The following is a 14,851-nucleotide window of genomic DNA, read 5'->3' on the forward strand; positions in this document are numbered from 1 at the left end:
TCTAGCGAGACTTCATAGCGGTAATTTAAAGCTTAATATTGAAACAGGTCGGTATTCTCGTCCTAAAATACCATTAGAAAATAGAATTTGTACATTGTGCGATTTAAATTGTATTGAGGATGAATGTCATTTTTTAGTTGTATGTGATTTTTATTCAGATATCAGAGTTCATCTTCTTACAAAAGCTGAACTGTATCGTCCAGGTTTTAACTATTTAAACAGTACGCAGAAACTCAATGTTTTAATTAATGAACCCAATTTGCAATACCTTGTAGCAAGTACTGTACACAAGATGTATCGTAGAAGAATGTACTTTTAATACTTTGTTTGTTTTCTTACGATATTCATGTAGCTATACATTGTACTAGTTTAGCCATGTTGGTACCATATTTCATACTATACAGTGTCTCATAAGCCTTAATAGGCTGGGTGTCAGTTTTATAAATGTGGTTAATTCTAGATACTATTTGTTTTATTTTATATGTGATGTGAATTGACATGTGACACTTCTTAATAAAATATTATTGTATTGTATTGTATTGTATTGTGTTGTGTTGTGTTGTGTTGTGTTGTGTTGTGTTGTGTTGTATTGTATTGTATTGGTATTGTATTGTATTGTATTGTGTTGTGTTGTGTTGTGTTGTATTGTGTTGTGTTGTGTTGTGTTGTGTTGTGTTGTGTTGTATTGTATTGGTATTGTATTGTATTGTATTGGTATTGTATTGGCATTGGTATTGGTATTGTATTGTATTGTATTGTATTGTATTGTATTGTATTGTATTGGTATTGTATTGGTATTGTATTGGCATTGTATTGTATTGGTATTGTATTGGTATTGTATTGTATTGGTATTGTATTGGTATTGTATTGTATTGTATTGTATTGTATTGCATTGTATTGTATTGTATTGTATTGTATTGTATTGTATTGTATTGTATTGTATTGTATTGTATTGTATTGTATTGTATTGTATTGTATTGTATTGTATTGTATTGTAGTGTATTGTAGTGTATTGTAGTGTAGTGTAGTGTAGTGTATTGTATTGTATTGTATTGTATTGTATTGTATTGTATTGTGTTGTATTGTTGCATTGTGTTGTATTGTGTTGTATTGTATTGTGTTGTATTGTATTGTATTGCATTGGTATTGTATTGGTATTGGTATTGTATTGCATTGGTATTGTATTGGTATTGTATTGTATTGTATTGTATTGTATTGTATTGTATTGTATTGTGTTGTATTGTGTTGTGTTGTGTTGTGTTGTGTTGTGTTGTGTTGTATTGTATTGTATTGTATTGGTATTGTATTGGTATTGTATTGGTATTGTATTGTATTGTATTGTATTGTATTGTATTGTATTGTATTATATTTTATTGTATTGTATTGTATTGTATTGTGTTGTGTTGTGTTGTGTTGTGTTGTGTTGTGTTGTGTTGTGTTGTGTTGTGTTGTGTTGTGTTGTATTGTATTGTATTGTATTGTATTGTATTGTATTGTATTGTATTGTATTGTATTGTATTGTATTGTATAGATTGTGCCCAATTTATTTGTAATAAGTTTAAACTAAGGGAACATTATTCTAATTTGTCTTTTTCTCTTGGTTTTTTTATATCAAATTATTTTAATAACTGCGACCTTATTTGTCCCTATCCTTATATCAATATTATAATTTGTTTTAAGATTTTAACTGTACATTTTTTTTTAATTGTATCCTTACACTCTTATTCAATTCTACCCTCATTTAAAATGTATTGTGTTTTAAAATCCTACATTCTGTTTTAGTTATTCCATTGTGTTGTAAATTACGGAGCGCTCCCCAACAACTATGTCGACTGGTAAGTTTACGCTATAGGGCCCTCGGATCGTGGAGCTGGCCACTGTGCGGATATGTCACAATCATATCAAGATAATAAACTTATTTTAAGAAATATGTTGTCAGTCATTATAAAGTTTTACTTAATACAAGAGTGATGTTTAAAAAATCAGTATACACAGTGATACATATATCGTTTTGACATCTGTTCCGGAACGTTATGTTTTTCGGAGCGGCCAATTCATTGAGCTATTGAACTATTGACCTGCTTGACATCTGATCCGGATACTTTTGGTTATTGTCAAGCATCGAGAAACGAAACAAAAACAATGATGATAAATCCATGCACAAAACAATATGAATCTATATTTCATTAGCAAATTTGTGGATGGTTCCCATGTCAAACAACTTCCCAGTTTTGATCAAACAGCCCATTCATCCATCCTCGGATGCCAGTGTTTTGTTATAGTTTGACAAATCAATAAGAATTGACCATGAATAATCGTTACGAAAGTCCAAACACGGCACACCTTATATTGGAAAATACCTCTTTAGAATAAGTGCACACCTGAACACAGATATCCACCATTATTGCACCATGTTTTTTTTCTTCTTTTTTGGTGGGTTAGTTTTTGGTTCATTTTTCTTCATTTTCATGAAAATGTCACTTCCGTTCGAACTACGATTTTATGTGATATATGTGTAAATCTGAGTCACTATAAGCTAACCCCAGCGTCAGTGTAATTTGGAGGTGCCATCAAAGACAGAAGTGCAGTCACCTTTCCGATAAACATGTCATTTCAGGTGAGCGAATTTGAGGTCGGATCTGTGGATATTTTCAGAAAAATGCCAGTGTTTCACTAGTCCGTTTATTTTTTTCTTAAATAAATCTTATAGTAAGAATTCGTTTTAATTCGTGCATATTTGGTTGCAATTTATTGACGTAGCGGAGCCAGTGAGATACGATTCTTAAGGGGACCGAAACTAATGAGCTAAATAATCATTTCAACAAGCAATATTATTTTGCTTTTCAGATGGGACTGTTCATACAAAGGAAAATGAAACGACACCATTTGAATTTAAATTGTAACGAATTAAAATGAATAATTCTACATTTCATTATTTATTATTATTTTGTTGCGATCACGATAAGTTCATTTAGGGTATTTTTTCATTACATGTACATTTCCTAGTTGTCATTCACAGGCGCAGGTCGATAACTGAATGTTGACCTGAGTGCGTGCTCTTAACATGTTCAAGATGAATATTAAGATGCTATGAAGTTTCAAAAACTAAGTTTGGGAGAGTGGTCGCCCTTGGATATGGCTGAAAGAGATTTTCTGGCTGGTACATTAGTAACGTATATTTTTATTGCCTACGCTACATTCAGGTGTATACCAGTCCTCAATTGGGTCAGATGTTTTTTTTATATATATAATACATGAAATTCCCCCAATATGAATAGAGTGGACCGCAGATAATCCAAACATCTTTGTCTACGAGTTTTCCAGACTGCCGAATTTTGTCAACTTAACAATTTAACTGGAGTTTCTCCCTTGCTAATGCTAATTCCCAGATTAATAAGACAGTTTTGTTACGTTATATATGTAGAATAATTGAGGGATGATGACCTAATCGTTATTAGTTGCAAATCAAATTTGTATGCTATGATTTGTGTCATATGTTAATGACAAATGAAAATTAATTTTGAAAGATGAAATTAATATGGACGTGTTGATAATATAAGTGGTGAATATATATCAAAATGTAGTAATATATGTATAAATAACTTTTGGAAAGATGTGTTTAAAGCTTGGTACAAATTGAATAATGCAAAAGCAAGTAGGGAACCTGAGGAAAGATTATTTTTAACCCCAAATATTTAGCATAACAAAAATATTATCATTGCAGGTTAATCAGTCTTTTATCAATCATGGTATTTAGGCATTTTTTATAAACTAACTAAAGTTGATTGTAAAGAATAAAAGAATACAACGAAGAATACATCAGTCGTATGCTTGATTGATGTGAAGGGAGTATTTAATAATATTCATCATGATTTACTGTGGTATAAACCTGATGAGGCTGAGAATTACTGAATCTTCATGTACCATCAAATTTTTATATACCATGCAATCTTTATATACAATTTCGACAAGTTCTGTCAAGTTAGGAAATTCCCTTACTTTTTCAACATTAATTTCGGAACGAAACAAGGCTGTAAGTTATCCCCGACACTTTCTTTCTGTTTACATAATGTACGTAAACGACATTGTTAAGGAGATAAATTCTCTTAATTGTGGAATTGATATAAATGAAAAAAATATAACAGTACTTCTATACACAGATGACATTGCATTAATTCCTGATTCCAAACCTATTTTTAAAAAATACTGGATGTGGTTAAAACTCCTGATGCGGCAAGTGGAGGAGTATTTCACTTCAGTTGAAATAACTCCCCCAGATCTACTAATGCTTTTAAATGTGGGGATCAACATACTGACTTTGACACTTCATGTCGATACTTAGGATTAGCGTTTAATGAATACACGGATAACAAGTATACAGTGCAAAATGTTACTTAATCAGTGAGTAAGGCACTATTTGCTGTATACACCAAGTTCTTATCTGTTGGAGGTTTTTCGTTCGACGTATTTGTTATTCGTACTCTTGTGGAACCTGTGTTATACTACGGGGCAGGAATATGGGGAATATCGAAACGGACACATGTAGATAGCATACAGAATAAAGCTTGCAGGTTGTCTCTAAACTCGTCAAAAAACTCCTCTAGTACAGCAAGTCGAGGCGATATGGGATTCATGTCAACACATCATAAGCTAATTATTGAAGTTTTAGGTCTACGTGTTAAACTATATGACGCGGGGAAAAATGGCTACAATGGCTTCTGACCTTATTGCAAATTCATGGCGGAGGAAATGTGATGATATTATAAACAACTTTAAATTAACAGACATTATGATCAGTCAACGCTTTGAAAAAACAAACTTTGTGATATTAAGCGGATACTGAATGAACATGTCTGGATGAGTTATTTTTTAATGATTAATTAACCGGGAAAATGGTAATCAGTTGCGTACCTACCGCTTATATAAAAGTGAAACAAGTTATTATGTTAAGAACGTTCGAAATAGTTTTCATAGAAGAATTTCATCAAATTTTAGAAGTGGTTCTTTTCCAGTAGCCATAGAAACAGGCAATAAAAAAGTGCGTCTCATCCTCAATACAATTAGATATACAATAGTTATATTTTCTCTCTCTTGTAAATGTATTTTTGACCTAAATCAAACAACACTTCTTACCAAATAATCATCCACCCGATGACCGTGCGTGAAGCCGAATGTAAGAGTGTCTCACGAGCCAAATATGTCCGAGTATTGATGCATTTTTAAATTGTTTTATTGTATATCATCTGATCATGTTTTATCATGGATTGTATCAATACGTGACACTTCAATCAAAATATCTGTACCTGTAGAAAAGTACTATCAAACTACGCAGTAACTAGCAATGGTCTCCATGACTACATACAGGGTCTATCAGTGTCGTACATCTGTGGCACGGGTGACTGAACACGATAAATTTTCATTACATGATAACAATAAGTGTTCAGACTATTGCAGGAATTTATATTACTATGGAAAACCCATTCCTTTCCTAAAAACTACTTCTGGAACCGGAATTCGAATTTCCGAACTGGTGAATACAATTAACGTTGTGGAAATCCGTTCCCCAACATTTCCATCCAAATTGTGACTTTTCTGGACTATTGGTGTCCAGATTATCGTGGGTCCAATTTATACTACAAGAACTTGACAAAAAGTTGTTGACCTCTGACCCCTACACTGGGAGATGTAACATTCTATACTATATGGGTTCTAGTTTGTATTGTCTTGGGCTACATTTAGATGTACAGCAGTCCTTAAAGGAGTCGGACATTTTTAGTAATAAAAGACATGAAATTTCAACTACATATACAAGACTGGACAAAAACTGTATTACCTCTGACACCTATACTTGGGGGAGTGACATCCTCTGGTGAAAATATTATAGTTTGTTTTGCCAAAGGCTATATTTTAGGATATAGCAATCTTCAATTGGGTCAAACGTTTCGTCAGTTTCAAAAAAGACAAAAGATTTCCATATGTAATCATACTATATGACCAGGAGATGTAGAGAAACTCGTTTACCTCTGACCTCTACACTGGAATGTGTGACACCCTATACCATACTGAGTCTAGTTTGTATTTGCTAGGACTACATTTAAGGATATAGCAGTCCTCGGGTCATTTTGTTTTTATAAGAGATCAAGGAATTCTTCTACATAATTAACATGTTTAAAAATTTGACGAAAACTGGTTGACCTCTGACCTTATTCCAAGGGATGTGACACCCTATACCATATGTATTCCTAAATTTGCATTGAATATGGCTATATTTAAGGATATATCATTCCTCATTTGGGTCAGACGCTTTTTATATCAGTCCTCAATTTATCTTATTTGTGTTATTTCGTAATAAGAGATATGAAATTTCTCTCTATATATCACAGACATATATAACAAAGTAAGTGAAGAAATGTATACTTGTAAAGATTAGTACAACCAACCTTAACATCATACTCAGTCTGTAAATTAGTGTGTATTTCATAGGCTCGTGACCTTGTTAGTTGCACGTTTTTACTATGATAAGTGAAGAACTAAATTAACACATGCTATCATCCTTACCCTTAAAATTCAACATCAAAATTATCCAACAGCGCCCATTAGATGTGGAATGGCAGTGTAAACAGACGAGACATCATCAGTCGCTAATAACTTGTCTGATGGTATCTTGCCCTTATCATTTATCTTATTTTAAAAAATCTTTGTGTCCTTGATGAAGGAGCTAAATGTTTGATGAAATGGTCTACTGTTCTGAAAGCATCCTTCTGAGTCCTCCAGATGCAGACACAATAGGTCTGTCCGGGGCCGCCCGGTTTATGGATCTTGGGTAGAACATAGAAAAGTTGGGTCCTGTCCAACTTAATAACATCCTTAGGTAAGTGAGTTTTCACATTCGAAAGTAAATAACGATTAATACTTAAGTATTTCTATTTAGGTGTTTTAAGGCACAATTTTCACTTAATCGGGTTGCATAATTTCCACTGAAATGTTTTGACATACCAATTCCATTTAAATAGATTGTGGTTTTAAATATAAATCATTTTAAGACACCATCTTCTTTTTAAAAAACATACGGAAACCTATAGAGACTTTCACTAAAACATTATGTTTAAAAAAATAATTTGCTGTTAGACAAAATTCTTAATTTATTTAAATAACAGCTGATTTTTGTGTTAATAAGGAACAGTAACCCCTCGATATCATGTGCACTGAAGTGCACATTTATGAAATCAATTTTTTACAACCAAGTGTAAATAACAAGTAACAAAGTAACAAATGCACATTATGACTAAAAACTTGCTTTTCACTTGGGTGATTTTACTTAAGGATGCTTAAATAGGTTTAATTTTTATCCTGAAACGGCCGCCTACATAATCCATCAATTGTGGTGGAAGTCATTATCCCCTATGAAGAAGAAAACATTGATGTATTTATTTGATTTCAAATCATTGATATAGCATTGTTACCGAGATACCATTAATAAGGATTCAGACACTATTGCGCTAAGGATAACCTATACCTCACGTTGTAAGAACCTTCCGTCATGTAAACAAATGGGATTGTGTCCCTTTAAATCCATCACTATCTTCTGAGCGTTTGCTTTGAACCAAACTTTTATGGTCAAAAATCTAATACGTCTAATGACCATACTACTAGATACACCGCGTAGGTACCGACAATGCTGTATCGGTTATAAAGGCCTGATACCATGTAATACATTTTTAGCAAGACTTGGGCAAGCCATTTTTAGAAGAGATACGCCAATAGCTCGGGATATGTAGATATATAGATAATTAGGTATATGGATATATAAGTATATAGGTATATAGATATATAGGTATATAGGTATATCGGAGATGCGCACTAGATGGATAGGAACAATAGGAACTATATATCCTTAGTAGTTGTTTCAATCCGTCTTATGGACATCCCCTATATATCCTTAGTTATTGTTCCTATCCGTCTAATTGACATCCCCTATATATTCTTAGTTATTGTCCCTATCCGTCTAATGGACATCTCCTATATATCCTTAGTTATTGTTCCTATCCGTCAAATGGACATCTCCTTTATATACTAAGTCATTGTTCCTATCCGTCTAACTACCTCAAATCCTATGGTTTATTGTGAACGATGTCGTTTTACGCTTGAATATTACAGGAAACTTGGAATACTTCAGGAAATTGTATTTTGAATCGTACATATGTCTACATATAAATGCAAGAACTGTTTCAGATGTATTAATTTTGTAAAAAAAAAAAAGATAATTATGATTGGTTTCGGATACTCATGGGAAAACGAGCTAATGTATACAAATTATTCTACCAATATATCACTACTGATCAGTCAACATTTTTATTGAGACTGACAACATCTACACATCTACATATTTATCAACCCCCTTTTGACAATGTCACATTACCATTTTATTTAACTAAATATTTAGTCCTTAAAATTGTAGAGTTTTTATAACTAAATTATGTGAATCTGCGCCGTGATCGTTTTTCAGTTGAAGTTGGTCGTTACGATAGTACTACAGGGTCTAGATGATTCTGTAACATGTGAACCACGAGATAATTCATCGAAGATGAATACCATTTAATACTTGAATGTAATGCGTATAAAAATCAACGAAAAAAAGTACATCAAAATTACTGTTTTGACAAGTTCATCTGTATGAAAATGATGAACACTGTGTCAGGCTCTGAGGAAGTATATACCTGAAGGTAATCAATTATGAAATGATTAACCAATTGTATGATATAATATGCATCTCGTTCTCTATGTGTTTTGTCGCCATGCTGTAAATTCTAGCCTCACAATACTACCCTACCATAATGCCCTGTCTGATAATTTAACAGCAAACGACCGTGCGACTGAACAGCGCATATCATATATATCTGTATTTTCATTTGTAATAGGCTTTCTCTTTAAATCTATTCTGAGTGGTATTCATGTCTGAACTTCTTATATACATGCACGGTGGAAAATATACTCTTGCATGTTTATAAGCCATTTAATATAACACGACAAACAGGATAAAGTAGTCGATAAATGTTGGATTTGAGTTGGTAACATTCTGGTCCATTAGACGTATGAGATTCATATAACTGTAGGCGACTACTCGAAAACATGGAAGCCGCGCAAGCACGTGTGCAGAATGCTGTCACTGCCAGAAGCGAAGAGCTGGAGAAAGGGCAAATCAGGGGTATTGAGGTTTGTGATATTTCATCACTCGCTCATTTTCAATGAAGCTTGGTATGGTTTGAACGTGAAGAGAATATGACGATAACATGTGACCTCTAAGCTCTGCAGACCCGGACCGGCGAATGGCTACTGCTGTTGGCAGTGATCGTTCGTTTTTAGAACTTGCAATTTTAATGATAGGTCACTACCAGCGGGCTAAGATAGTAGAAATTAAAACAATATACACTGATCTGCACAGATGGTTGCGTATACCACCAACAATACACAAAACATGCCCCTTGATAAAAACTTCCAATATTTGAACTTTTAATGACACTGACCTTGTAGAAACCGGCACAGAAAAGTCGCCATACATCCAGGAGATGATATGATCAACCTTAAGTGACTCAGAAGGAAAATATTCTGACGCTTTAATTAAATCTCTAACTTTCTTGTTTATCACTATTAAAGTGCGTGACTTTGACCATGCATGGACATACAGACCGTAAAGAGGTACTTCTATTTGACACACTGCCTTGCCATATCACTTTTCTATATTGAGTAAGAAATTAAGGTACATTTAGCAACAACTTTGACCTATAACCACAATGTCAGTCTTGAGTTTAAGAATCCTATCTGGTACATCGCATATATTGTAGTGTGTACTCTCTTCTACGTAATTACCTTGCCATATACTAACTTGTAAGCTTCATTAACCTATCTACATTAAGTAAATGATGGAATGGACAACAGATTGGCTGTTAGTGTTAAGTGCTATATGATCTTGACAATTAAACCAAGAAAATGGTGTGGGACACAATGCTATGCTCTACTGCAAATGTAAATGAATTAATAGATGTTGTTTACCTACATTCAGCGATGACTGTCACCTAGTGAAACAGATTGTTACAGATCTGTTAACATGTATCTATGTTTTATAAGAATACACCATTAAAGTTTGTGTGTTTACATGTTCTTTTTTATCACTTGTTTTTACTTGGTCACTCTGTTAGGGCCTCAGTGGTCAAGTGGTCAAGGAGTCTGACCATCTTTATCAAAAGCCCTCCACCTCTGGGTTGCAGGCTTGAGACCTACTTGGAGCAGTTGCCAGGTACTGGCCGCAGGTCTGTCGATTTTCTCTGTGAACTCCAGCTTTCCTCCACCACCCGAACCTGGCCTGTCCTTAAATTATCCTGGGTGTTAATAGGACATAAAGCTTTAACAAACTAAACCAAATAGTCATTCTGTTAAGATTCTGTACTTGTATTTCAGGCTGAAATGTATAGATGTAACCTAAAGTGTGTAGAGAATCAGTCGTACACAGTAGAGGACAAGGACCGCTGTCTGGAACGCTGTTCATCAAGAATGATGCAGATACAGAAATATGTACAGTCAGAAATGGAGGCCTATCAGGTACTAAATAGTCAGTTGTAAAATATAGAAACAACCCATAAACCTAAATACTCCTGATGTGCCATTTCTTCAGAAATATCTACATTCAGAATTGGAGGCCCACAAGATACTAAAAAGGATTGTCCCAACCCATGGTCCATATATGTATTATAGTAACCAGGGTAATAACTCAAAGGAAGGGACAACTGAACATATCTTGTAAGTTTGTTTTTTGATATTCAAAGGGCCAAAGAAATGGCTAGGTAGACATTTCCCTGTCCGGGTTGAAAAATCTTCTTGTCTCTGAAAGGAACCTCAGTAACTATGCCAAAATGGCAAAATCTATACATTTGGCAATATACATTACACATGACCGTTTTCACACAGAATAAAATTACATTGTATATATATCAAGCTATAAAATACCTAAAACATACACTGATTTATAAACAGCGACAAAAGTTGCTGTCTTTTCTTGAAAAAAGGTCCCTGAAGTTCTCATTTCATATAATTTTTAAGGAAACATGTTGTAGGCCATCTTTTTATACAGAAAAGGAAACAAGCACCATGCATTTTTGTGAACATGTATTCTAAAGGGAGGTAATCAAAACTGAATACAATTTAATCAAGTTGTATAAATGCAGATAATAGCTAAATATGCAAATGTACAGTAAGTCTCAGATTGAATTCATATGTCTATGAACTGTTAAATAACATTCACAGATAATTGGACTATCATCCATGAGATCACATGTCCAAGAAATAGTGATTTTTTGATAGACCATGAAAAATAAGTCCCACAAAAATGTCCAATTTGATTATTAGACTTTCTATATTTATGTATTATATATGTTACATTTTAGTTGAAAATCAGAACTTGGGGAAACATTTTTTCTGTCTCTAACAATGACTTTTTATTTCTAGAACCGACTACAGCGCTGTGCTATGGACTGTCAGGACAAAGCTCGCGACAAATTGTCAGGCTCACCAAAAGAATCGGAGTTTGATAAGATTCGAGGAGAGATGGAGAAATGCATGATTAAGTGTGCAGATTCACATGTGGATTTAGTTGGACCAATGTTTAAACGCATGGCAACGTCTATAGCTAGCAACAAGTACTCTTAATTCTGTAGTTAATGAAGTAACCTATGTGTGGTGAATATGTATAATGATTGTACAGATTTACATGGTCGCGTTGATGAAACAGGAGGAAAGAATCCAGTTGATCAGTATGGAAGAGAGTTGCATGAAATATATTCTCATGTGTGCCAGAGTGATTCAATAATTGGGATATTATCTAATGATGATAAAACATATACATGTATTAGTGATTTTTAATGCCCCTTCTAAAAAATTGAGACACTTAAATTAGAATGTCATGTTGATAGGTTATTTGACTGGCTAAATTCACAAAATGAACAAAAGCAATTGTACGTACATCACAAAACAATAATGCCATACTCACTGTATGTACTACATAGAAATATCGCAGTTCTCAGGAAAGATGTTTCAAACAGAAACTTGAATTAACTGTTGATGTATAACATAAATTTAACAGAAGAGATACATCTCTTTAAAGTTGAGAGATTGTATAAGATTATTTAATGAATGACAAAATACAAGTTTTCATATCTTTTCCAAACTGTATATAATATAAGACAATGTGATGGATGGTGAAATACATGATTTTAGATCTTTTCTGAACTGTAGTACAAGTATAAGGTAATTTAATTAATGATGAAATACAAGTTTTTTATGTCTTTTCTGAACTGTAGTGTATGGTAATTGAATGAATAATGAAATGCTAAACTGTTGTATAAGACAATTTGATGAATGGTGAAATAGAAGTTTTTAAATCTTTTCTTAACTGTAGTTTACAGTAATTTAATAAATGATGAACACAGGTATATAGATCTTTTCTTAACTATAGTTTAAAGTAATTTAATAAACAATGAAACAATTCAGGCCTAGGAGTGGTAGCATTGTGTTGGGGTTAAGGTATGAGGTGCATGGTTTCGATTCATACCTGAAGAAGTTGGTTTCTGAGTTTTCGAAACTTGAGATCACTTACTTTCCTGTTCTGCAGTGGTTATGTTTTAAGGCAAAACACTTTACTCCAGTTGCTTTGGTTATCATGTGACAGACCTCCCATATGTTATTCGCTATGGTAACCCCCAGCTAAGCTACTACAAGAAGACTCCCACCTCAAAATGGCCATGACTGTGGACTGGGCGATATAACTGGCAAAGAAAAAGCACTGAAATTAATCAAACTTTTCATTAATGTGATGCTTTGGGAAATTCTATTTCAATGAAACAATACTGAAATAGCTTTCTATGCAGGTGTAGGAGTGGTAGAATTTTTAGGTCACCTGACCTGTTGAGATCCCCTATTGTCCTTCTTCTGTCTGTAGTATTTTTACATTTTTGACATCTTTTGGAAAGTCCTTGAACCAATTTTCAAAGAAATTTTGCAGAAACCTTTCATGGCCAAAGCTGAACTAAAATTTTAAATTATATGGTCCCCACTCCTCAGGGGCCTGAGTGACTGGGCCAAAAAGGGGTCAAATTGTTGAAATATAAAAAACCTTTTCTCAATACCAAATACTGTGGAATCAAATAATCTTCATGGATGGAAGGGGTATTATAAACTGCTTTAAAAAAATTCTGAATTTCATGATACCAGGCTCTCAAATTTCCCCTTGGGGTGGGGGTAAAATTTACTATATTTTATATAGGAAAATTACATTTTTGAGCATTAGTTTATTTTCTTTTGAAATAAACAAAACTATGATAGATTTGTTAGTATAGTGTGACAGTGTGATGATATGCAAATATTACCCTTGTTGACCCCCAGGGGCTTCTTGGTAAGGTGAAAAAGGATCAAATTGGCTGAAAATGTGAAAAACTTCTTCTCAATAACTTAAAATGCTAGAATAGAATACTCTTCATGGATGGAAGGGTCTAGAGGGGCTTTACCAAAATTGTAAATTTCATGATCCTATGGAAGTTGTGCAATAACAAGTCAAAACCCAGTAAAATTCTCCTTTCCCTGTAAAAATAGCACTTCACATTTATGCTTCTCTATACTACACATTCATTCCAATTGTTTGTGAGTTCATGACATGTGACTGTTTAGACCCCTGGGCTTCTTGTTACAGATTTATCACGCCAACAAACTTAGTACTTAGTACAGTGGATTACCCTGTCATTATATAACAATTCCAATTAAAGTACATTATGCTCTAACACACACATAGAGCACAATATCAATACTAATACAGATTAGGATTTGTTATAGTATTGAAATAATAAATAGATATAGGTTATATTAAACATACACATATAAATCTTCATATCTTCTCAGTATGTATTGATACAGAGCTGACAAACGAATACAATTCAATATCTGGTACATGCAGTAAATAGAAATTTGCTACCAGGTAATAGGATCTTATCAAATGTATGAATGTGAAAATATCGGACGAAATAGATAATGTAGATGTTTAGACTATTAATTATGTGAAAGATAGATTTCTTACCTGCCATCATTAGAAAGTCTTAAAGGGAGTAACAAATGTTCCACCAAAATGGCCAATGGTACAATGACAAAAGAGAAAACCCTGACCATTGGATAACACATGAGGTAACAACGGGATAATTCAGAAACTGAACAATAATGAAAATACAGGTAACAAAATCAATTTAAGAGGCCAAATACAGATACATGTATGTAGTAATACATGTACAGAAATATTGATTGTTCATAATGCATGCATATACATTTACAGGAATATTAAAACCAATACAAAATGTACCTATATGGTTATAAATGTTGTATGATGATGCACCTTATTTGTAAACCATAATATTATATCTGATGTAAATAGAGAGAAATAAAAATGATCAAAAATAGTTTTTTGTCTTTTTTTTCAGCCTAAAATCTTCAGATGATGGGATGTTTAAATTACCCTTTCTGTGGTCTGTTGCCCCTCCGCTGCTCTTTAACCATTTTTTGTTATCATTCTTTCTTGAGAAGAACTGGATGGATCATTTTCAAATTTTAGTTTTTCATTGTCAGATTTTGGGACTGATCTGAAAAAAAAGTTGACAGATGGTCATCTATGTTTTTAACCATCATGATTTGTTATTTATTTTAAGCTCACCTGGTCGGTATTGTCTGACATCCATCCATTGTCCGCAATCTGTCAACAATTTTTAGCCCACAATCTGATGATGGTGGGCTATTCAAATCACCCTATGTCTGTTCCATCTGT

The 14,851-nt window shown here is 33.4% G+C and overlaps 1 protein-coding gene across 1 annotated transcript; it reads left to right on the plus strand.

The window, feature by feature from the left end:
• Positions 1 to 9,118: 9,118 nt before the first annotated feature.
• On the plus strand, positions 9,119 to 14,490 carry LOC132552366 (protein FAM136A-like). Its single transcript, XM_060216529.1, has 3 exons — positions 9,119 to 9,213; positions 10,456 to 10,596; positions 11,500 to 14,490. Exons 1-3 carry the CDS (start codon positions 9,130 to 9,132, stop codon positions 11,698 to 11,700), a joined length of 426 nt encoding a protein of 141 aa, XP_060072512.1. The 5' UTR covers positions 9,119 to 9,129; the 3' UTR covers positions 11,701 to 14,490.
• Positions 14,491 to 14,851: the final 361 nt, after the last annotated feature.

This window comes from Ylistrum balloti, unplaced genomic scaffold (assembly GCF_031769215.1).
Source record: "Ylistrum balloti isolate Yb309-2 unplaced genomic scaffold, AGI_CSIRO_Ybal_v1 Utg370246, whole genome shotgun sequence".
Lineage (NCBI taxonomy): Eukaryota > Metazoa > Mollusca > Bivalvia > Pectinida > Pectinidae > Ylistrum > Ylistrum balloti.

Excerpts from the sequence above, each read along its gene's own strand:
- LOC132552366 (XM_060216529.1), top strand. The coding sequence starts at position 9,130 with ATGGAAGCCGCGCAAGCACGTGTGCAGAATGCTGTCACTGCCAGAAGC. Across the intron at positions 9,214-10,455 it reads GGCAAATCAGGGGTATTGAG|GCTGAAATGTATAGATGTAA; the intron begins GTTTGTGATATT and ends CTTGTATTTCAG. Across the intron at positions 10,597-11,499 it reads CAGAAATGGAGGCCTATCAG|AACCGACTACAGCGCTGTGC; the intron begins GTACTAAATAGT and ends TTTTATTTCTAG.